Source organism: Microtus ochrogaster, chromosome 21 (assembly GCF_000317375.1).
Source record: "Microtus ochrogaster isolate Prairie Vole_2 chromosome 21, MicOch1.0, whole genome shotgun sequence".
Classification (NCBI taxonomy): Eukaryota; Metazoa; Chordata; class Mammalia; order Rodentia; family Cricetidae; genus Microtus; species Microtus ochrogaster.
Window position 1 is genome coordinate 9,574,425 of NC_022022.1, and position 24,199 is coordinate 9,598,623.

General features: G+C 48.4%; 1 protein-coding gene across 1 annotated transcript in view; it reads right to left on the reverse strand.

Annotated features, from left to right (window-relative positions):
• Positions 1–14,647: 14,647 nt before the first annotated feature.
• The window catches only part of Mab21l3 (mab-21 like 3), a 19,864-nt gene continuing 10,312 nt past the window's right edge, over positions 14,648–24,199 (reverse strand). The window contains exons 3-6 of the mRNA XM_005357107.2: positions 22,335–22,626; positions 19,701–19,879; positions 18,914–19,108; positions 14,648–15,050 (exon numbers count right to left, since the gene is read on the reverse strand). Coding sequence (XP_005357164.1) covers positions 14,817–15,050; positions 18,914–19,108; positions 19,701–19,879; positions 22,335–22,626 — 900 coding nt within the window. The 3' untranslated portion in view covers positions 14,648–14,816. The remainder of the gene's footprint in view (positions 15,051–18,913; positions 19,109–19,700; positions 19,880–22,334; positions 22,627–24,199) is intronic.

Here is a 24,199-nt window from a genome sequence, read left to right on the forward strand (position 1 = left end):
ACGCATGCTTGCCTGCATGCATTCTGCTCACCTCCTTTCTCAGGCAGTCCAGGACCCAGGCCTAAGGCGCTTACCACTTTCCGAATGTTCTTCTCATATCAAAGTTAATGTCATCCAGACAATCCCCTACAGATGTGCCCATCCGCCAGGGGTTAAGACAACCCCTCTTGGGACTCATTTCTACAGCGATTCTAGGTTCCGTCAGGTTGACAATTACTGTTTGCAATCACCATGTGTGCTATCGTGACATTTCACACGCTCTTGACTTCATATGTGACCAGTTGCTTCAAGCTCCTGTTTCCTCGTCTTCCCCAAAGCAATGGACTGAACCCTGGAATTGTGAGTCAAATAAACCTTTTCTTCTTTCACTGAGCCTGTCGGAGTATTTTATCAAAGCATCAGGAAATGACTCGAACATACACGCTAATGTATCCAGGCCACTGCCTGAGAGCTCCTTTCTCACTAACGGGCCATGGTTCTCTGTTTCTCCCCCAGGTGTTGATGGAAGTGAAATCCTTGTCACCCAGCAGAAAGTGAACACAACAGCAATTGTGTCCAAAGTCAGCAAATTCATTTCTTGCAAAGAGCAAGAATCTAGAAGCACATCTACGGGGTCCTTCTAGACACATGCAGGGTCCTGCTTGAGGTGGTTGGGAGAGGGTAACAGGCTAGAACTGTAGTGAGAGATGTCCTGACATACTACTCTGAATTTGTATATATTCTTCCTCTCCTTTCAGTTCAATGAACATTCACCAAACCCTGATGTTTGCCAGAGCGACTGCTAATAGCCCGTTTTTTTTTTGTTTTTTTTTTTTTTTTTTTTTTTTTTTGTCAGAGCCATAGATCTCAGCACCCAGGAGTCATGTGGCGGGAGGGTGACTTGATTATAAAACAACTCAAAATCCCACAGGAACTTATACCAAAGCCCTGGAAACTTCAGTCACCCCAAGGGTGAATCTGCTTTCTGGGGGTCCCCCGCGCGGCCCTGACACTGAAGAAATGACATCTTGTTGAAGTGACTGTCTCAAGAGTTGTGCTAGCTGACCCTTCCTGAGGCTAAGCTGTTCCCTGCCACTCTGACCCACGGAATGGAATAATAAAAGTCGTAAAATTGAGACTGTTACGGTGTCGGGAGAAAATAGAAGCTCTCAGGGTCTTTGCAATCTGTGCTGGGTGAGTGGCGGTTTGGAGTGAGCCACCACTCGCGGCTGCCTCTAGCAGTCAGATTGTGCCCTATTTTCTGGAGCACAAGGCGGAGGGCATGCCTTCCAGCCAGGGTAATCGTACGCCTCCTGTGTCAGAAGCAAACCCTGAAGACGAGAAGACACCGCTGCAGGGAGAGGTAAAAAAGATACTTGCCTCTCGGGCAGCCTGAGGGCATCCTGGGAATATCAGGATCCTTCCTTCATAATCTAGAAGGGTAGATTTCGATGTAAGAGTTTAAAGACCGTTGAGTCTGAAGGGTTTTAGTGTTTGGGGTGGCTAGCTTACTTCATTGTTCCCAGAGCACAGTCTGCCCAGGGAGCTAGAGTCATCTGATTTCATGGCTGACCAAGAGGCCGGTGCTGGGCTCCCTTTCTAACTTGGAGTTCCAGGGCAGTAAGGCAAGTTTCATGAGAACCTTTTCAGGGCCAGCGAAAAGGCTCAGTTGGTAAGGGTACTTGCTGCCAAAGCTGATGAGCTGAGTTTAATCCCTAGGACCCACGGGGTGTAAGGAGAGACTTGATCACTGCCCCCCAAAAGTTGTCCTCTGACTGCACACACATACACACAAACACATACTCTAGGTCCCTCATTTTGTAAATGAGGACCTCAGTGCCTTAAAGAGAGGAAGGGACGTACTTAAAACCCCCTGACAATTACATGGCCCATAAGCTAAGTTGCTTTTCTCTCTGCTGTGTCTTGATACCTGCTGGAAGCAACTTAAAGGAGGAAGGGCTTATCTGATGCTCATGGTTTGGAGGTACAGTCCATGGTGACAGGGAAGGCATGGTGGGGGAGGCTTGTTCACATCTGAGTGGATCAGGAATCAGAAACAGGGGCATACTGGCACTCGTGTGGCTTTCTCTAGTTTTCTGGACTCCTGGCATATAGCACCACCTCCATTCAGGCTTGATGTTCCTCCCTGGATTAAGCCTTTCTGGAAGCTCCCTCACTGGCTTGCTCAGAGACATGCCTTATAGGCAATTCCAACCCCTGTCCAGTTGACAGTTAGAAGTACCCATCATGGAGGAGGAGATCTAATGAGCTAGGTTTCTGGAGGCTTCTAAGATCAGCACCCTCCTAGCTGGCTCCAAGGGAGAGCATAAAGGCAAACAGACATGGTGCAAGTAGACCATGGTGACCGCCACACAAGGGCTCCATCCGCTGCCCACCTGCAGCCTACAGGGTTTTGTTTGTTTACCTGTTTAGTTCTGTCACCTAGCAACAGCAAGCTCCCCAAGGGCAGACAGAACTCATCACTCTCATTTGCCACTGAGTTCCCGGTGCCTGGAAGAGAATCTGGCAATGATGTCTGTGCACAATACCTATTTTTGGCCGAATAAACAAATGAGAATAGAATCTTTAGCAGGTACCTCCTGGAAAGTTTGTTTTCTTGTGCTCAGAGAGTGACCCCAGGACCTCGCCTCGGCCTCTTAGACAGATCTGAGAGAAGGGAGCCTCAGAGCTGGGCCTTCACGAGAAGGGTGGAGATGTCACAGATGGGAGGAGAGCCATTCATGTTTCAGACTGAACACAGAGGAGGGGGCAGGAAAGCAGGGCTGTGTGAGAGCATCAGGGAGTCTGGCTGCAGTGTGAGAATGTGCTAGCTCATGGAGGGCCCCAGGTGAGAAGCGCCTATCCAGTTGGCAACAGGAAACCATTCCAGATCCTTCCACAAAGGAGAGACAAACCAGACCTATGGACCAGTGGATGGCTGAGGGGCAGGGGATGGGGGTGGGAGGGTGATGTTAGAGGCAGGGTGGCTGTTGGGAGGCTGGCAGGGGAGGGAGGTGGAGGAAGGGGGAGGGGAAAAGGGGGATGGTAGCAGGAGCCCAGGCTACAGGTGACAAGGACGTGTAGGACAGAGACGCTGTTACTACTAATAGGAAGGCCAGTCACAGATGGTGTGTTTGGGTGTCAGAAACATGGAGGCTGAAGGACTGTGAGACCTCAGCGGTGACCCTGACATTCTGAGGCTGGGCCCTAGGAGGACAAAATGGAAGCGGGCGAAGTCTAGCCGCAATAAATAGAGATGCGATGTGCTTGCTCTGTGCATTTCAGGTCTGAGTGTCTCGTGGGAACTGCCTAGTGAAAATGGCTACTAGATGCCAGAATATCAGCGCGGTACAGCTTGCCCTTCTGGACCCCTGAGCTCTAAACAGTCAGGGAACACAACTGAGCCAGTGAGGGAGTTTTTACTTTTTAATTTGTTTTGTTGTTGTAGATAGGAGGGCCGTCTCACTATGTAGACCAGGCTGCCCTCGAATTCATAGAGACCTGGCTACCTCAGCTCGGATTAATGATGTGCACCATTGCCCCAGCTAGGGGACTCTTTGAGACAGCCTGCAGGCCTCCAGCCTGTAGAAAGCTGGCCTGGCAGGGGACTGTGAGGCTCATTCCTCCATGGATGACACAGGATGACACAGGTGGATCTGAGGCCACTAGGGAAGGGGGCTGGGAGTCCGGTGACTTGATGGATCAGGTAGATATTTTGTTCCTGTGATACTGATGAGAGACCACTGAACTTTGGATGATTTGAATTTCAATGCTTTTCTCAGACCTTCAGTTTTATCAGAAAGCTCCTAACTGCACGTGCTCCCTCTCCCTGTGTACAGCCAGTTCAGAAGTTGTACCTCCAAATACCAACCCTCCTCCTCGGGGTACGGTGCTGATAGAGTTTATTGTTGCTGTTTTTGGAACATTTTTGGTTGCTAGGATCTCCATGAGACACACAGTTCTAAAAGATCAATTCCCTGCAGCCTGTTCCTATCGTCATTCACTGTTATTGAGGAAATACAGTTCTAGAGGTGGAGGGTTGGAAAAAAAAACAACAAGTCTTTTACTGAACCCTGAAGTTCCTTTCTTCCTGGCCTAAGGGCCATTGCTCCGATCATAAACTACAGGACTTTTAAGAAAAGCAAACGAACTTCAACTGCATTGCAAAGGTCATAGGGCCTGTGGAGGGAGGGAAGTGAATGATTAGCTTCTGCCACCAGTAGGCTTTGAGATTTACAGGGTTCAAAGGGGTGGCCTGAAAACTTCAGTCCAGGGCAAATGCTAACAAGTCTTCCTCCCCAATCTGTCACCTCAAGAACTCCACCCACCTCGCCTCCTGGGAGGACACTCTGTGTCTACCGGGGCTTGTCAAGGGCAGGCACCTGCCCCACCGGTGATCCGCGACCTGGCCAGGAACCTTGGAGGCTACCACTTGGAGAGCCGTCCTGGTCTGCTTCTCCGCGTGCCTCTCCTGTCACCTGCACTGTGAACGACCAGCGATGACGTACACGCACGCATGCACGCACGCACAGCCTGGCGATGACCTTCGGTTCTTTTTTTGTCTAGGATTTTTCATGTGTTCATGGGTAAATTGATAATGCCTACGCTAGTTCAAAGGCTGAAGGGATCAAACGAGATAAAGTACAAAAAAAAAAAAAAAAACCACCCAGGAAATGTACAGGAGTGGACACGTGTCTCTGAATCTTAGAGGCTCGTCCTGTCCTTTTCCAGAACAATCTCACCCTCCACCCCTCTGTTCTCCGCATGCGGGGGCTTGAGGGGGGCAGCGCTTTCCCCTGCGCATCCAGGGTGGGCTGGGGGGTGACCGATCTCGCGCAGTCAACATTCCCCTTTGCCAGCCGCATCCGTGGCGGCTGTGGGGAGCCTGTGGATCAGAATAGCCTGCATGGGTGAGGGCCATAGTGTGATGGAGCCACCACCAACCGCACCAGCAGTCAGCCAGAAAGGAGCCGCGAGCGCCCCCTGACGCCTCCACGGCGCAACACAAGCAGGGCCGCCGCAGCCAGAGGGTCTCTATCAGCCAGCAGTGATGTCCAAGGCCACCCCTTCTGCTGTTGGTCCTTACTCAGTTTGGAACACATATCCTGGATACGTATATGGATCCGACTTGGAGAGAACCAAGGGCAGAGGGCGTTCTTGATGACCCTTACCACAGGGACAGAAGAAGAACATTCTAGAAGGAGGCAGAAGAGGAAAGAGCAAAGTGAGAGAAGGGTGTGGGTCTGAGTGAAGGAGAAAGGAGCCCAGACCCCTTGTACACATGGTTCACCAAATGAGTCCCCATCCATGCTTGTCTCTAGGCCTGAAACACAGGTTAGGTTTGCTTGAGAGCACTAGTGTTGGGTGCCCCGTAGAATATCTCATCCCCCTCCGGGGAGAAGGAGAAGGCTACTCTCTGCACTTTGAGCAAGTTCGGGCTGTCATTGGGTGAGGAGATTTGCTCAGTACAGGACAGTCCTCTAACAGTGAGCACCAGTCCCTTGCCCCTTGGTATCCAAACACCCGTGGGCTGTGTCCTGACAGGGGAGTCGTGAGGTACGGTCTGAGAACTTTACAATATAAAGCTGGCAAAGGAAAGAGACTCTCTCCCAAGCAAAGCTGTTGAATGAGAGGAAATGAATGGTCTAGACTCTGAAACAAAGAGACGGGGAGGGAGAGCTTCTGCCGAGACCACTGCTGTTTGTTCCCAGGCTTGACAGGAAGGGAGACAGCCTGCACTCCTTTCTGACGTGCACTGTATACATGCAGAGAGTGTGCGCTTTGTCCACGCTGTGCACCTTGGGCCCCGGTTAGGACGGCTGAGTGTGGCAGACACCAGCTGACGGGAGCCGCCACGCTGGGCTATCAGTGCCTTCTCAGGTCAATGGTGTGGGGCTGTGCTCTGCACAGAGGGAAGAGCAAGGCTCTTCACAGAAGACTGGCTTCTAAAGCCAGAGGCCATCCTTCTTTCCCAGTGTGATCTTCAACATCTCAAAATTACTTTAGGAAGAACCTCACTTGAGATGAAGTTCAGCCCCCACACCCAACCCCCAGAAAATACATGTCATGAAGCAAAATCCATCTTCGTCCATCCATCCATCCGTCCTTCCATGTGAGGCTGCATTTACTAAGCATCCACTGCTCAACACAAGGCATCGTTCTGAGTGCAGAACACATAGTGAACAAAATAAAACCAGCACCATCCATGCAGAGTAATTTTACAGAGGGAAACAAGTCAGCCAGTGCGAGAAGGCAACAGGGTAGTGGGGAGCTTGCCGTGTCAAGCCGGGAGGAGTGAGCTATGCCATCATATGGGATGGGAGGTTCATGAGCCAAGGGATGGCTAGGTACAAGGTGTGCAGAATGCACGTGCTCTATCCAAAGCACAGCAAGGGAGCCCGTGTGGTGGAATAGCTTGAAGGAGACCGTGCTGGCCTTGCAGGCCATGGGCGGGGGTTTAAATGAAGTGATGCAAGGCTCCTGGAAGGGTTAGAGTAGCGACCCAATATGCAATATTTAAGAGCATCCTAGCTCCTGGGGCTGGGGTGGTGTGGGGGCGGGACTGAAGCCAGACTGGATCTGCAGCAGCCTAGAGGGGCAAGGTGATGGCTAGCCCAGATATACGAGGGGTACCATACAGAAAAAGTAGGAAAAGAATGCAGGGGTCCAGTGGGCTTGGATCAGGCTGTTACAGTCGTTCATCAGAATAGGACCGCAGTCTGTAATCCCAGCACTCGGGAGGCAGAGGCAGGCGGATCTCTGTGAGTTCGAGGCCAGCCTGGTCTACAAAGGGAGTTCCAGGACAGGCTCCAAAGCTACAGAGAAACCCTGTCTCGAAAAAAACAAAAAACAAAAAAACAAAAACAGAATAGGACCGCAGTACATCACCTTCTCAACTGACTGGGTTGAATATATGGCCTCTGAAATCTTTCTAAATGCATTCTTGACATAGAAACAGGACTCTGCTGGCTCTGAAGATGAAGCAAATCTTAGAACCCTGGCAGACAGGTGGGCAGCAGAACTGGCATCGCTCATTGGAGCCAGGTGTGGCATCCTGGAGGTCTGGAGCCTTTCATCAGGGCTGTGGTTATCTAGGGAGCGGAGAAGAAAGTCTGCGCTTTGCCCGAGAGGGGAATCTAGCATTCTGGAGTCTCCTGATTAAGTCTGGGTAGATAAGACAACATTTCTAGAATGGGGTGGATGAGAACAACTTGCTATGAAGGAGATCTGTACACCTTGATATTAGCACTGAATGGTGAAAATCACGCAGACATCCCCTAGGGACCTGTGACCACAAGGTGGCTTTGCCTGCTTTCTCTCTGGACTCGTCTATTCGTTGGCTTGAAAAGCCACAAACATCAAATGTAATTTAAATGACCTTGGGTGTGCTTTTGGGATAACTGGGAGATTTAAAAGCAAATCTTTTTATGTAGTTCAGCTTCAATCCAGACCTCAAACAATTCCCATAGATGAAGTTTAAAGGAAAAATCAAAAAATTCACATTAAAAATTAACAAAGCACACAAAGAAACAAACACTACCATTGATTGTCAAAAAAAAAAAAAAGATTACAGAAACGAAAAAGAAAACCCAGAAACAACTCTGGTGATTTCAGATATTAGAATGCTCTCACATGGAATAAAATTATTTATTATACTTAAAGATGCAAAAGAGGAGCTTAGAGCATGAGCAGGAACAGGAGACCCTAAAGCATAATCACACAGGTTTGAGAAATGACCAAACAGACTCTTAAAATAATAAACAAAACATAGCATTAATATTCAGTGGGACAACCAATGCCAGCTTAAATGCAGCCGAAGACAGTCATCTTAAAGACAGGTGAGCGCGCGCGCACACACACCTCCAGGATGTGGTTCTGAGAGATAAAATGATGTGAATTATGAAAGAAGTTGATAGTCGCAGAGGGTAAAATGTTGAGTTTACTTCACACCCACACTGGATTTCCACAGGAAGAATGTGTGAAGACAGTTTTAGAGTTAAATGCTAATCATTCCCGAGAATTACTAGAAATTATTTTTCAAATTTAGGAAATCTAATAATCTGAAGGAAAAAAGGAGAACGATACACACACACACAGTGGGTGAGAAAACATTAAAAACAGAAAGAAAAGACATGTACCCTCTGACAAATGGTCAGCTGGAAGACTTGTTAGAAGTCATAATGTATGCCTGCATGCCAGAAGGTAGCAGAAGACATTTGTGGGGGGAGGGGTTGAGACAGGGTTTCTCTGTGGCTTTGGAGCCTGTCCTGGAACTAGCTCTGTAGACCAGGCTGGTCTCGAACTCACAGAGATCTGCCTGCCTCTGCCTCCTGAGGTGTGTGTCACCGCTGCCTGGCTAACAGCAGAAGACATGTTTTTAATGTGCTAAGAACAATTGTGTGAACCAAGAGTTGCAAACTTCTCTGAAGAACAAAACTCCCAGTCTGCCGCACCTACAGTGTGTATACTCTTGGTACAGAAAATGCTAGCATGTGTGTTTGGGGAGAGGAAGGAAATAACACAAAGTCTGAGATTCCAGAGGGTAAAGATAGTGCTAAATGTGTGAACCAAATAAAATAGAACTTCAAGAAGTAATATTATAAAATATCCATTTTTGTCTATGTACCTGTGTGTATGGAGTGTCAGATGTGCTAAAAAAAAAAAAAAAAAAACCCAACATTCTTATTGACAGTAGCAGACAGAGAGGAAATGATGGGAACCCAGGCCTACTAAGATCCTCATCAGATTAGAGTGAAGATGTTGGCTAGCTCTGGATTCTGGTCCATAGCCATGGTAACCATTAAGAGAAATTAGACAGAGCAAGAACCTCCCAGGCAAGAAACACAAGCAAAAAAAAGGAAAGAAAGATAACCATCTTAATTTTAACAGAGGCAAGAAGGTGGGCCAGGAGGCATAGGGAGAGGACAAGATGGATCAGCTGTAAGCCATGTAACAGTAGAGGAGAAATGAAGCCACATGCATGTTAATACATAAACATATGGCCCCAAAACGCAAGCTGAAGAGCTCAGCTCCCAAATGTGTCTTTATAACATCTGCTTTAAAACAAAAGGTTCAATAGCAAAAGGATGCTGACTGGAAGATAAAGTTACACTGTGAGATGCTAACAAAAATAAGTGGAGCCTTTCCAACAAAATTGTATACAAGCAAAGTATATACAAGGTTAGAAAAGGCCACTTTCTAATGTTAAATGCATCTGCTACCTAGCAGATAATAGCACTACTGAGCCTATATGCCCCTAACCACACAGTCTCAACATTAAGCAAAAGTTAATGAAAACCATAAGAAACTAAAAAACTAGTGACCCCATGGGAGACTTAAAATCAATTTATTCAGTAGATGTTGGCAAAATGGAGAGGAAAAAATATCAGAAATACAGAAAGGTCGATCAGCATGTGACCAGGTAACCTGCTACTTATTGAACTTCAAATTTATATTTGCATATCTTCTTGGCATGCACATAGGCTAATGAGGACATGCTGACCTAAAAGTTGGCTGCATAGACTGTGAAAGGATTGGGGGTTTTCAGACCACCCCTGTGATTAGGAATGCAAATATAACCAAGCCACCTGTCTTAGTTACTTTTCAATTGCTGTGACAAAGCATCCTGAGCAAGGCAACATATAAAAACAGATGCTTAATTGGGGCTCAGAACTGTGAAGGGCTAGAGTCTATGACTGTCATGAAGGGAACATGGCAGCAGGCAGACAGGCACAGTACTGGAGCTGCAGCTGAGAGTTCCCATCCTTATCTGCAAGTAGGGGGCAGAGAAAGAACGAATTTGGAATGGGAGTGTTTGAAACCTTAAAGCTGTCCCCAGTGACAGACCTCCTCCAGCTAGACCACACCTCCCGATCCTTTCCAAACAGTTCCACCAAACAGGGATCAAGTATTCAAACATCTGAGCCCATGGAGCCAATCTTATTCAAACCACTACACAACTCGATGTTTTCAAACAATAACATTTTTAAAACTCCAAAACTCATGGGAACCTACTGGGCAGTACTATCAGTTTTAGGTCCATTTGTGCCCAAATAACTCTGGATAAAACTAACACCAATTCCTGAAGTTCTGTGAATTGCCCATTCTGGTGGCAACCACAGGGGTCATGCAGCAGAAAGACTTTTCTATAGTGGTAGTTTTGATTGCTTACATTTTTAAAAATAGATTTTAATGTAAAAAAAAATAAGCAAAACCTTCAAAGCCGCTCCCACATTTGAGACAAGTGCTCTCTCCCTGGGCAACACCCCTGGCCATTCCATGGCTGGTTCCTGTTTCTGTAAAGAGTGTGTTTAGTTATGAGGGGTGGCTGACGGTAAGGGAGGAGTAGGCACTGACGTGACAAGTGTTTCCATAGCAGCGACCCTGTACCAAGGTCCAGGTTTTCACATCCATTTGTCCCCTTTATTGCTTTCAATGTGCTAGGGATGATTTTTTAAATTAATTAAATAAATTTTAAATAATTTTTTCCAAGGGCCTGGAGTTGAACTAGAGGAGAGATACCACTTAGGCACCAACAGCCGTCTCGAGAAAGAGGGAAGGTGGCAACTCAGAAGTCAAGCACCTGGTGAAGGCCATGTACTTCACAGGCGAGGAGCACACACAGCCAGGTCCATCTGAATGGCTGGATAGCTGCTGTTCCCTGAGAGAGCATAGCCCCACATCCAGGGGCGTTATGGGAGGAAAAGGTCCTCTGGAGAATTTTTAAAAAGAAGGGAGGGAGAGATGGAGGGAGGGAGGGAGGGAGAAGAGGAGAGGAGAGGAGAGAGGAAACAGGGAGAATGAGTCAGCAACTAAGAGGGCTTTAGCAGACCCAAGTTCCTTTCCCAGCATCCATGTCAAGTGGCTCACAACTGCACGCGGCTCCAGTAGGGAATCCAATGCTCTCTTCTGGAACCCTTGGGCACCCGCACCCACATCGCATGTGCACACAGAGACATACAATCATGTCTTTATGTACTGCAGTAAAGACAAACCTAGAAACTGACCAAAGTAAAGAAGCACCGTGATCAGACCTCACCCACATCGCATGTGCACACAGAGACACACAATCATGTCTTTATGTACTGCAGTAAAGACAAACCTAGAAACTGACCAAAGTAAAGAAGCACCGTGATCAGACCTCACCCACATCGCATGTGCACACAGAGACACACAATCATGTCTTTATGTACTGCAGTAAAGACAAACCGAGAAACTGACCAAAGTCAAGAAGCACCGTGATCAGACCTCACATTGTGCTGGCAGTCTGTCTTCTGAAACACTGGAGCTGAATGCCTGCAGCGTCCAGGCTGGCCTGTGCTGTTGGCTCCCTGTCTGAGCTCAGCCTCGGACAAGGACTGGGGCATTAGCTAAGGCACGATAAAAGACCAGCAATTTAGCATCAGCAGAAAACCACCTTTTTAGGAGGAGCAGGGTGCAGCTTTTAGACTAAGACAGTAACAAGTGTTTGGCCCTGAAAATGAGGGAGCCATGTTTGACTTTTCATTTGTTGGTGCCTGCTGCCCTCTGCTGGCCAGATGTGGGAACCGCCAAGAATCAACAGAACAAGCTACTTCTCTGAATACTTGGTCTGACAGGCATATGGGTCCACCCTCTCTACAACTCCACACTGTTAAATAACCACTCAGCCCACTTCACTTTTGAATGCTGGGACTGTTATAGCTGCTTTAATACTTTAAGACATTTATTTACATATTAGAAACAGAAACAAAACCTTATTTCAGCTGCTGCCTTCTCAAAACAAACAAAAGTTCCCCGTGGTCAGAGAACATGGCTAATCTTGGTGATTTAGCAAAGCATGGGTTTCCTACCACTTCTTGCTTCCCCAAAAAAAATCAGTTACTTTAGAAAAACAGTTTTTCAGCCTTTTCAAAATATGATTTACTGTGTGATAACCTGCTGGGGGACAATGGTCTTTTATCCTGTCACTTGTATTATTTTTAATAATGTGCTGATTGGCCAGTAACCAGACAAGAGGTAGAGGTGGAGCAATGAGAATTGTGGAAAGAGGGAAGTTTTCAGTCTGCAGTGGTGACCCAGCCTCAGAGGAAGCAAGGTGTGACTGCCTCACTAAAAAAGGTACCAAGCTACATGGCTAACTCAGACAAGAATTATGGGCTAATCTAAGTTATAAGAATTAGTTAATAAGAAGCCTGAGCTAATGGGCCAATCAGTTTATAACTAATGTGTGATTCTTTGGGAGTTAACAGCTATAGGACTGGGAGGGACAGAAACCTTGGACAACAAAAAAATCATTCGGTTACAGTACTAAAAGTAATATTAATTTTCACCAAAACAAAATCATAAGTGGTGGTACAGAACTCTAATTCCAGCTACTTAGGAAGCCGGAGCAGGGGGATTGCACATTCAATGTTTGTCTGAGTTAAGAGTTCAAAGCTGGCCTAATCTATTGCCATTGCTGTTTGGAGGCCCACCAGAACTCGAGGGAAAGACCCTGAAGACACCATACTCTGTTTGCAAGATGGTAGAGAATCAAGCTGGGCCTTGGCCAGAAGCTTCTCCCTAATGGCTGGATTATAAGGTGCCAGAAGGTGCTGTGAAGGCTGCTGGAGACGATTGTCATAAATAATATTATCCAACTGTAGACCCTGTGTGCTGCCTTCCAGGCAAGATCTGTGTGCCACACCCCTGGTGTAATAATGGCATTACTGTTATGGCGGGGGCGGGCAAATAGCTTTCTGGACACTAGGCTGCTTCTTAGGATTGAATCCACATCTTTGACTGCAAACCCACTCAGAATCCTGTGGTTGGAGAGATGATAGGCCCTGGTGGGGAAGATTTTTCTGGCTTTTGTGAAATTGACATTACAGGTCTGCCAAAATGCCTTCAAAATGTCCATGTTGGTGTCTATAGATCTGTTCAGATGCCAACAGTAGTTGGAGAAGCATCCCCCTGTGGTGGCCAGCAGCGACTGCACAGACTCAGAACTGGCCCAAGTGCTGAGAAGCAGTGGCTGCTGAGGGCTCACCCTTAAATGGGACATCTTTGTCACTCCCCCCCCCCCAGCAAGGCCTGAGAAATGCCATGGAATGGGGTGAGAAGGCAGGAGCAGATGGGAGGGGTGGGACATTGTGGGCTGCTGTCTTCAGCTACAATATGATCAATGTACTGGAGCTCTCGGAAGCTGAGCTCACTCTTACAAGATGGGGCTCATCAGCACCCCATCGTGGACAGGAAATGCTCACAAGTCCCCCCCCTGAGCCCCAGGGTTTATAGGCAGTTAATGGTTGTTGGGGACTAGAGGAGTGTTATCTTCAGTGGTAGAGCCACTAAAGATGCCCATTCTCCTGCAACTGGCCCCTTATCCATGTTCCTGGACAGAACCCTTGCAGAAATCATTGTTTATACAAACACACACACACACACACACACACACACACACACACACACTCACACACAAAATGTCCCATGTGCATGAAAATATCACAACGAAACCAATCGTTATGGATAATTCATATATTCTAATAAAAAAAACTAATAAAAAAATAAAGCCAACCTGGGCAACTTAGTGAGATCCAGCCTCAAAATAAAGTCAATCTAGCTCCTTGGCAGGGCCCAAGCTCAGCATGTCAGAGGCCTCGGGTTCGGTCCTCAACATACAGGCTTCTTCAGAGCCCCCCAGACCAGTGGTTTGTGCTTTTAGAAAGAGTATGTTGCTAAGGCTATCTGGAGAGAATGTTTCAAAAGTCATGACAGATCCCCGGAGCTGAGAGGAATTAAGAAAATGCCCAAAGAAGCCATCTTCTCTAAGAGCACCAGGAATCCCCAGCCAGCGTACAGATGTGTGATGCTGTGGACCTCAGTGACCTTCAGAAGTGGGAGGTGCAGGGGCCACGGAGTCCCCTACTGGTGCCGACACCAGAGCCATCATCTGCATCAAGGTGCTTGTCGGAGGTAAACGCTGCCCTTTGGATCCCAGAACATAGTAATACCAACTACTCCCCAGCTTTCCACAGCCAGGGACCCATGCCTACCCACCCCAGCCTGCCCACATGTTCTCCCTTGGGATCTTTCTGTGACCTCATTCTAGTAGACTTCCTTCTGTGGTCACCGATGTGCTGTTCACTTCCTGTCTTCTCCAGGGAGTCTGTCTTGTTCTCGCCTGCATTGTCCGTACCCAGTGAGTATGTATCCACAAGTAAATCAGTGGCCTGAGCTAAGGAAGACATCCAGACGTGAGTGACCTGGGGGTGGGTCCATGCAAGGCCACAGCATGGAGCTCATTCCTAGAGTGGAAGCAAGTTCCTTGACCACAGAAGAGCGGGCTGACTAGAGTCACATGACAGGTGGGTCCCAGCTGCTTTCTTCTCTTGGATTTTCGCTAACCCTAAGGACGGCTCCACACAATTGATAGAGGAACACAAGAAAAGTTCAAGAGCCTGGAGCGCTGGCCCTGCTTGGAGCCGGAGGACAGAGATTCGTGAAGGGACACCAGCAACCGGGTGGGCCGTCTGTCAGCGTGTGGGTCCTGGTCTAGCCAGCTGGAATATTCTCAGGCAGCAGGCTGATACCTGGCCTTCCCTGAATCCATCTCCATTCCCCTTGTCAGACAATAGGAACCTGAGCAAGGAAAATCAACCACTTGGGGAAGCTGGAGGTAGCTGTCCCCGGGGGAGGTAGGAAAAGATGAAATGTTTGCTTGCATGCACCTGGGGTAGGAGCTTTTGCCTCTGATGCGCGAGCTGCTGGTCTGCTTTGTTGGCCTCTCTGTTCGTAGGGTCCTGGCAGCTGGCTGAGGAACCGTCCTGAGAACCAAATCAGCAGGCAGGAATGTAGCCAGGGCTCCCTGGGCCACCTCAGGGCAAAGAGACCTGTGGGTTCTTTAGGAAGAAGGCCACTTTCTGGGCCACAGCATCCAGCTCACTCGGGTTGGCTGACTGAAGGAGGTTGCTCTTTGGGACAAAATAATGCTTCAGGAAGTGCTGGCTCACACATCTATGCAACTTCCGGGCCAGGCGCAAGAGCCCTTGGTGGAAGACCTGCCAGTCCTTGAGGTTTGGGTATTTCTCACAGGTCCAGAAGAGCACGGTCTGTGGACAAAAGATGGTGGGAACGAGTTGAGTTTTCGGGGCTCTGGGAGGAGGAGCAAGGCATCCTGGGAAAACTGGATTCCCCTGGAAATTCATGATCCATTGCCTCACCCGGGGCCTGGGGCTTAACTAGCTGCCTCACACCTCCCAGTTACTCTCTCTCCTGTTCCTCTATGTTCTCCCAGAGAGACATACCCCCTGCTCCGGGTAGAGGCCCTCTGCCTTCTGGCTTACAGGAAACACGGAAGCCCTCCTCTCCTGGACCAGAGACTTCTGCCATCATGGTGGTCTCCTCTTTCCGTCGCCGCATCTGCCACTTTCTCACGGGCCTCTGCCCGGGTCTGTAGGACTCCTGGGACCCCCCCCCCCCGAAGATGAAGACGTCCTCCTGGCCTAGCCATTGTCTTCCTGCTCTCCCATGGCAGTCTCTGCTCCAGCAAGTCCTGGTGCCCTGCTAACTTCCTCTCCTCTCACTCACTCCCTGCCCGCCTCTGCTCTTCAAACAAGTCTTCTGCCATTAACCCTGAAGGCTGCTCTCTTAGCCCAAGACCTCCCAGCATCAAAAGGCAGGGCAGGCGCTTTCCAGACTCACACCTCTTATCAGAGGATCAGACAGTCTGATCACACCCTGCCTTTCTAACCGCTGCTCTTTTGACCCCTAAGACAATGCTCTTCCAGACTTTCTCCTCCACCCCAGCTACTCCTCTGCTTGTACCCACCTATGCCTGCCCTGCCTTGGGGTTTCTAAGGAGACCCCTCCTCCCCACCTGCCCCTCCCCTGCCTGGTGCTCCGTGCTAGCTTCCCTCCTTCTTAGAAAGATGGCAAACTCACACCACACCTTCTCCAGCCCAGAATATGCTTCTGACCTGCTTAGTCTTGGGTATGGAAAAGTTCCCTCCATTCCAACATGCCCAGACTGAACTCATGGTTTGTGAGGAAACACAAACCTGCTCTGCCTCTAGACCTGCTTATCCAGCCAGCTGTGCCAGACACAACCTGGGGCAGCATCCTCCCTGTCACTCACAGTTCAACCTGGTTCATCTTCCTGCTCATTGGTCTCTCAGGCCTGCCACTCAGCTTCGTTCCCCTCCCACTGTCCTCCCCACCGTGTCTCACCCTCTTTGGCAGTAGTCTAAGCTGTCTGTGCTTATTCCAGTTACCAGCCAATCTGTAGGGGTTTTGTTGTTTATTTTTAAAGTATAAATCTTCATGATTTTTTTTTTTGTTATCTAATTAACAGTTCCTCTCACTCTTGATTAACTAAGATACAAAACACGTTTCTCACTATGTAGCCCTAGTTGGCCTGGAGCTGTGTAGACCAGGCTGGCCTCATATTCACAGATAACCTCCTGAGGGCTGGGCTTAAAGGTGGGTGCCACCACACCTGGCTGAGAATGCAATTCTTAGCATGCTCTGTGAGGTTTGGCCCCTGCTTTGCTTGCCAGCCTTTTGACAGATGCAGGTATCAAGAACAAGATGGAACCAGCCCAAGTGGCAATGGTGGCTGGCCAGGGCACATAGGACACAAAAATACAATGGAGAACTGTTCGTCCAGAAAGAATGAAACCCTGTCCTCTCTACATCTAAATGGCTGGAAGCAAAATGGAGGGACAATGTGTTAAGTAAAATGAGCCAGGCACAGAAAGACAAACACGGCACGGTGCTTCTCACAGTGGAAACTAAAGGATGAAGTCGATCTGAGTGTGGTGTGCCGAGGACCAGGAGTTGGGAATAGGGTGGGGCAAAGGGGGGCAGTGCAAAGGGAGGTTGGGTGTGATTGGCGTGTCCTGTGCACACATATAAAAACGTCACACCAGACCCAATTAGTATGCACAATTAAACACAGCAATCAAAAATAAAACCATCAGTTCTAAGGAAATGTATATTTAAAGTCCTGGATTAATGAAGAGCACTTGCTGCTCGTTCAGAGGACGTGAGTTCAAGTCCCAATACGCCTTTCAGGTAGCTCACAATGGATTGTAACTCCAGCTCCAGAGGATCTGATGCCCTCTTCTGGCCTCCTCAGGCACCTATACATACGTGGTACACGCTCACATAGACACACACACACATATAATAACACACATTCGAGATTTTAAAAAGTGGATAATCTCTTCAACTAAAGTGGACCTGGGAAAACTGGGGAGGCAGGGAGGAGGGACGGAGGGAGAGAGAGAATACTGTGTGCATGCACACGAGTGCACGCTCACACACACACACACACACACACACACACAAAGAATAAAACTAACCACATCTCTCAGATGATACAAAAGCTACTCAAAATGGATCATGGGGCTGAAATATAAGACTTGAAATTATGGAACTGAAGAAAGTGGGGACATGCTTCATGAGACTGTCGATAACAGGCAGTGGTTTTTCGGAGAAGACCCATCAGCATGGGGTGGGGGGGTAGATGCTTGTGAACACACCGAACTCAGAGGCATCCTCTCTACAGAGCCGTCACCAGGGTGAGGTGGCGTGTGAGGGAATGTTAGCAAGCTGTACTCCTGAGGGGGTTGATATTCAGAATAAACACAGAACTCAACAGCCAAACAACAACAACAAAACCACCATGAAAAGTGGGTAAATAAGAGGAAGTGCCATTTCTCCAAAGAAAACGCACAGATGGACAACAAGTACATAGTCAGTCTTCAGGGAAATGCCAGGCTACTGTTTAAAAGACAAAATGAGCTGGGTGTTGGCGGAGCATGCCTTTAATTCCAGCACTCGGGAAGCAGAGGCAGGTGGCTCTCTGAGTTCCAGTCTAACCTGGTCTCAACAGTGAGTTCAAGGACACCCAGGGCTACACAGAGAATCCCAGCCTTGAAAAAGAAAAAAAGGGGGGGGAGGGGGAAATGGAGTAAAATGAGAAGACAGTAAGGACAGGGGAACTAATATAAATTAGTGTAACTTTTGTGGAAAACAGATTGGAGGTTCCTACTTAAAATTCAGGTAGTCATACTGAGAAAATGAAATTAGAATATTAAAGAGATACTGATACTCTGGTTATTGTAGTATTATTCACAGTAGCCGAGAAGAAAAAAAAAAGAGCAGCCTAGGTACCTATTAATAGAAGAACAGAGAAAATGTGGTACACCTGCATGGTGAACGACTACTCAGCCACAAAAAAAAAAAAAAAAAAAAAAAAAAAAAAAAAAAAGAGTGGAATCCCGCCCTGTGCAGCAGCGAGGAGGGAACGGGAACTTATGCTGAGCGAGATAAAGGAAATGGAAGACAGACACTGTGTGCTCCCAGTCACGTGTGCACTAATACGGAGGGTCTCACAGAAGCAGAGGGGAAAACAGCGCCTATGAGAAGTTAGAAAGGGAGGGAGAAGGGTCAGAGGAAGGTTGGGTGGTAATATAAAAACTACAGGGGGATAGTTCAAGCCTCGCCAGCACAGCAATGTGCCTGAGGTTGACAGACAGCGACTCTTTCTGTTTTGAAATACCCAGAGGCGTTCAAAGACTTCCCACATGAAGACGAAAGTTTGAGGAGACATGCTGGTCACTGCGGCTTTCCGTGGCGGATGTCAAACTATTAGGTGACATAAGGTGTTTATTTGTACACTAGATCATCCCTAATGTTGAATCAGAACTAGAAGGGAGGAGAGAGAGGGGCAGAGAAGACGAGGAAGAGAAAGGGCAGTCAGGGAGGGAGGGAGGAAAGAAAGTAGAATTGCTGTCAGCCCTGGCGTGACACACAGCTGGGGTTTACAAGGCTCCCTGAGCAGAAACACAGTCCCTGTGGAAACCCTGGGACTGAAAACAGTTCCCACGGCCCCCTCCCTATCCCATCACACATGGGGACTCACCTAGAGACAGTTACCCTGATTCCCCCCGCCACACCCCGTGCTCACCTGCAGGTGGTGGGTGGTGATGACTGGCCTCTTCCCTGGACACCACACATCCTCCTTCAGCTGCCTCAGGACCTGAAAGCACCTCTTGCGGCAGCCCCCATCTTCATCCAACTGCTCCAACAGCATCTGCTCTGCCTGGGGGAAACTTAGCTGCCAGTGATAGCTGGACCGGGCCACCAGGTTGAACCCAAATGACTGCAAAAAGAAAAAGAATTGGAAAGAAAATGAGTACGCATAGCTTGAGGGACCCACGGCCCCCAGCGTAGGGTATGTCTGTGAGATGGAGTATTATTCAGCCAACAAAAAAGGATCAAATCTAGGCATTCACAGAAATGGATGGAATTGGAGTCTAAGGTGTAAAGAGCAGCCATGCAGAAAAAGGCAAACACATACTGAATATTCTCACTCACATGTGGATGGCAAAACACAGAGGCCAAAGAGCAGCGTGGAAAAACACAAAGCATTTTGAGTTCACACAGGGGGCAGGGGAGGCTCAGACCACTTTAGGCAGCTGCCTCTGCCCGTGTCAGAGTCCTTGAGGACTTAGCAGCCTTTCCTGGGTCACAGGACTTTGTCCCATGCTTACCTGGCAGGCCCAGAGTTCCTGATGAGAAACCTGCACTTCTGGTAAGCGCAGGGGTGATGCCTCCGCTTGAGGGGGGCACACGCCTTGGAGTAGCAGCTCTAAGGAAGCCCCTGCTTCCCCAGTAAGCTGTTACATTGTCAGTAATGAGATCAGCACAGCCCTTAGCACTCTGCAGAATGAGCCCCCGCCTGGCCACCATACCTTGATGCACTCCACTCTATCTGGGGGAGGCCACCGCTTCAAACACCTAGGCCACTGGGCTTTCTCAGACCAGGCCGTGGGGATCTCCACAGTAGGGGCCAGCTCTAGCTCCACCTGGCCTGTGGACGTTTCCATGGAAACCCAAACAGCAGCTCGGTTGGTTAGCACGCTGACCTTGCCTGATGGGAAAGCAACCAGAGACACTTGATAAAGAGAGAGAACGCCTTTGCTTTACACTAGCATCAAGGCAGATGGTCTAGGCAGCCTTCAGTGTGACTGTCACACGGTGTTAGTTCTACTGACACCAGACAGTCAGTCATTGTCACAGCCTTGCCGGGAAAGTTTATGGTCAGTGGGTCTTTCCTTTTTCTCCCCACTACTCCAGAGCTTTTCAGCACATTATTGTAGAGGGTGTGTGTGTGTGTGTGTGTGTGTGTGTGTGTGTGTGTGTGTGTACGTGTGCACACAAGCATGCATATGAGTGTGAGCATGTGTGTGTGTGTGTGTTGCAGAAGATAGAGCCCAGGGTCTCACACACGCGGATCACAATGCCTCCGAGCTATAATCCCAGCCCAGAGGTTTTCTTTTTAAGAGATTCTTTCCAGAAGGCTCAACGAAGGGAAGCCATGGGAAAGATGGGAAAGGATCATACTGGCTACTGTGAGATGGGGTCTAACATATAGGCCTGCTCTGTTTCACCCGAGCACGCCCATGCTGGTCTGCGAGAGAAGGCAGGTGAGAGGAAGGGCACTCTGATGTCAGGATTTTGCTGAAGGGTGACCCGGCAGAGGATGACCTTGAATTTCTCATCCTTCCATCTCCACCTGGCAGAGTGCAGGGATCAGAGGTGTGTGCCAATCTATCTGATGGATGTAGTGCTGGGGTTCGAATCTGGGCTGTTCTGCATGCCAGGCAAATAGTCTATCAACTAAGCTGCATGTTACCCCAGCCTAAAACGGCCACAAGAATTAAATGACCCACCCATCCACTTTCTGTGAAGTTAACATCCATAAGACATGACCAGGATGGAGGCTTTCAGAGCTGTTCTGTTCGGACAAGCAAACAGTTACTAATGTATCATCTGACTCTGAGTCCTGCAGCCTGTGTAATTTTCATAATACATACGTGCCCGCCTATGTCTCACTCAGCAAAGGCTGCACGCGGTCTGCCAGGCAAGGGCACCATCATTTACTGGGCCAATTTTCTTGAGTAGTCATTTAGTTTTGTTTTTTGTTTTTTTTTTTCTAGTTAGTTACTATTTTCCAACCCAGGGCAGAGGATAGTCTTGGCCATATTTCTTTGTGTGTTTGCAAAAGTTTATTGGTTGAATTGCCAAGTAAGCACATCATAGAGAATATAACAGGCAAATGGCGCTTTGAAAACAAAACAGTGATTTTTTTTTTCTTCCCAAGAACAGCACGAAAATGCCTGTTTCACCCTCCCCACCCTTCACCCAGTAAGAGCATGCTTCTTACACTTCACACAGCTGCTAATCGGCTAGGCGTTTTAATATGCTTTTATTGTTGCTGGGATTCTTTGTCATTACTGTTTTGTTTTAGACTTTATTTTAAATTACGTGGTGTGTGTGTGTGTGTTTGTGTGTGTGACTGTATGTATGTACATACCCATGTAGGTACCCTGGGAGGTCGGTTGTGGTGTCAGATCCCTGGAGCTGGAATTACAGGGGATATGAGTTACCTGAGGTGGGAGCTAGAAACTGAACCCAGGTCCTTTGTAAGTACAGTCATGGCTCTTAAAACTGTGCATTTCTCCGGTCCTGGTAGCTGATTATTTAATTTCATAAGACAGGGCCTCACTCTGTAACTCAGGCTGGCCTTAAACTTGTAGTAATCCTCCTGCCTCAACTTTTCCAGTGCTGGAATTACAGGCATGCACCAGTCACCATGCCTGGCAATCTGCTAGAATTTTTAATATTTTTAAAATCGACATTTTCCTTTTTTAAAATCATTTATATTCTTCTCCCCAAATCCCTGTTTCTGGATTTTTGTTTGTTTGTTTGAGTCTGTTTTGCTTATTATTTGTTTTGCTAATAATTTGTGTCATTATTTCTGTTGCTCAGCTCATCTTTTTTCCTTCCTGGTGTATAACTACTTTTGTAATTAAGGAATTTAGTCAGTTTTTACACATGTGCATGTGTGTATATGTCTGTGCATTTATGCATGTACACATGTCACCCTGTGCTGTGCCTTCTGTGTTTGCAGTTGTCAAGGTCAATGGGTCCTAAGGCTTCAGGGCTGCTGCTGTAGGAAGCTGGCATTTTCCAAGCATGCGCTCTCCACACCTTGTGTTCAGTCAGATGCTCCGAGTTGTATACAAAGTCCCGGTAACCATGGTGGGAGGCGGGGTTGGGGTGGGTATGGGGGGTGAGTAATGGCTGCTATAAATATGTACACTGAGGTTTGGGAAGGGCACAAAACCCACAGCCTAAGGTATGTCAGGGCAGTAATTTCTGGTAATTTCTAAGTCCCAGAAATGTTCCCTAAGAAAGAATCCCTACCCTGCGGATTTCATTAACAGACTAGCAGGTCACCCTGCCCCTCATCCCCCATTGCCACAGTGTAAAAGAAAACTGGCTACCGTGTCCCTTGTGGCTTTCCTTGATCATCAGCTCACCTGAGAGGTGACAGGTTCTCACTGCGTTTTCTACCAGCGTCCGGAACACCTGGAGGACTTTGGCAGGCACGATGTCCCCCTCTATGTTCACGTCTGCCTGGTGCCATTGCCACAGGGTCTTCATGAACTGCTCGGTCTCCAGCCACTGCTGCAGCCCCTCGGGGTCGCGCAGAGGGCAGGTGAGCTTGGTGCCCTGCAGGTCGTAGTAGCGCCAGCGCTGTGCCCTGGCTGCCTTGTATCCCACAAGGCCTTTCAGTGGAACTGTGACGTGGAACAGGCTGGGGGCCAAAACCTGGGGTTAGAAAAGAGAGGGAAAGGATGAGCTCACCCATGGGAGTGGGGGTGGTGACGTAGAGAGGTGCTGACCTATCCCACCAGGCAGCTTAAGTCCAAGCCTCAGCAATGTGATGAGGCCTGCAGAAAAGAGACCAAGGGATTACTGAGAATTACGTCTTTTTTTTTGTTTTGTTTTGTTTTGTTTTGTTTTGCCACTAACCCATCGGAGGCTGTGGCAGAGGAGGTGACTTAAGGAGTTCTGGGTCTTGTAAGACCTCAAGTTCAGTATGAAGAAAACTCGGAATCCTGGAGGGACCTGTAGTTTAAGAGAGAAGAAGCGAAGGGAATGTATCCACTGAGCCACACACAGCTCAGGTCTCTGGCTGTGCCTCTTCCTTCTCCGAGGTCAAACAAGAGGTGACTTTGATGCCACCTCCTCAGTGAGCAACCTAAGGCTCAGAGGGGCTTGCAGATTCCCCAGGGACGCTGTCAGCAAGCAGAAGAGTGGAAATTTTAATTGAGTTCTTTTGGCTGCTTGTTCAGCGGTTCTACCCTGGGCTAGTTCTGCAGCAAGAACGATGTCCTGGGATAGCTGAACGCTCCGATGTGAAAGAGCGAAGGTGACAGATCTTTGAAGTGCCACCCATTCTCGTTGCCCGTCACAATGACCCAGGGTCAGCCTGAATGACTAACCCTTGCAGAATCAAAGGTGAAATGAAAGCCTGTCTGTCTGGACAATGTGAGCCATTGAGTTGATTCTGTGTTTAATGGAAAAATGGATGTAAATCCACCCACTCCCACTCTCTGGGAACCAGTTAAGCGGTGGCCAGGAAGAAAGCAAACGCAGCAGACACACAATGCCAAGGACACAGTAAGCCAGTTGGCACTGCAGATCTGCCAGAGGGACCCTGAACTCTGGCTGGACCCGGGGAACTGGCACCCTCTTTGTCCATTCAGCCACATGTTTCTTCTTTGAAGAAAGTTATGGGGAATGCAGCAACAGTTGCTTTGGTCTGGGCAGTGACCGACTGAGCTGATCCTGCCTCACTTTCTGAGAACATTTGATGGTTTAGACGATGGCACCGTATACCTTCAGGCATCCTGATGCTGGATTAAATAGGGGGGACAAACCCCTAAACGACAGATGCATTTGGATCCTCTACTTCACATGGGTTCACGAGTCCACGGATGGAGCTGCCCAGATGACTCTGACCATACCGTGCTGGCCACTTAAGCATGGGAACCTGAGTTCTGGTCACCAGCTCGCACAAAAAGTCAGGTGTGGAGCGCATGCCAGTAATCACAGCTCCGGGGAGGCAGAGGCAGGTGGATCCCTAGGACTTGTCCACTATCTAATATAGCTTCTGGCCTCTCTTAGCACATCCACACGTGCGTGGAGCACACACTTGAACAGGTACAAAAGCACCCACCCACACCCACATCCCCAACAACGTCAAATGCACCGCTAGCTACACAAATGGTGCTCAATAAGTACATACTTATCAAATTTAGTTCAAGATGAAAATTAAAGCCATTTTATGTATCTCTTTCTTCTCTCTTCTCTCTCCCCTCTCTCTCTCTCTCTCTCT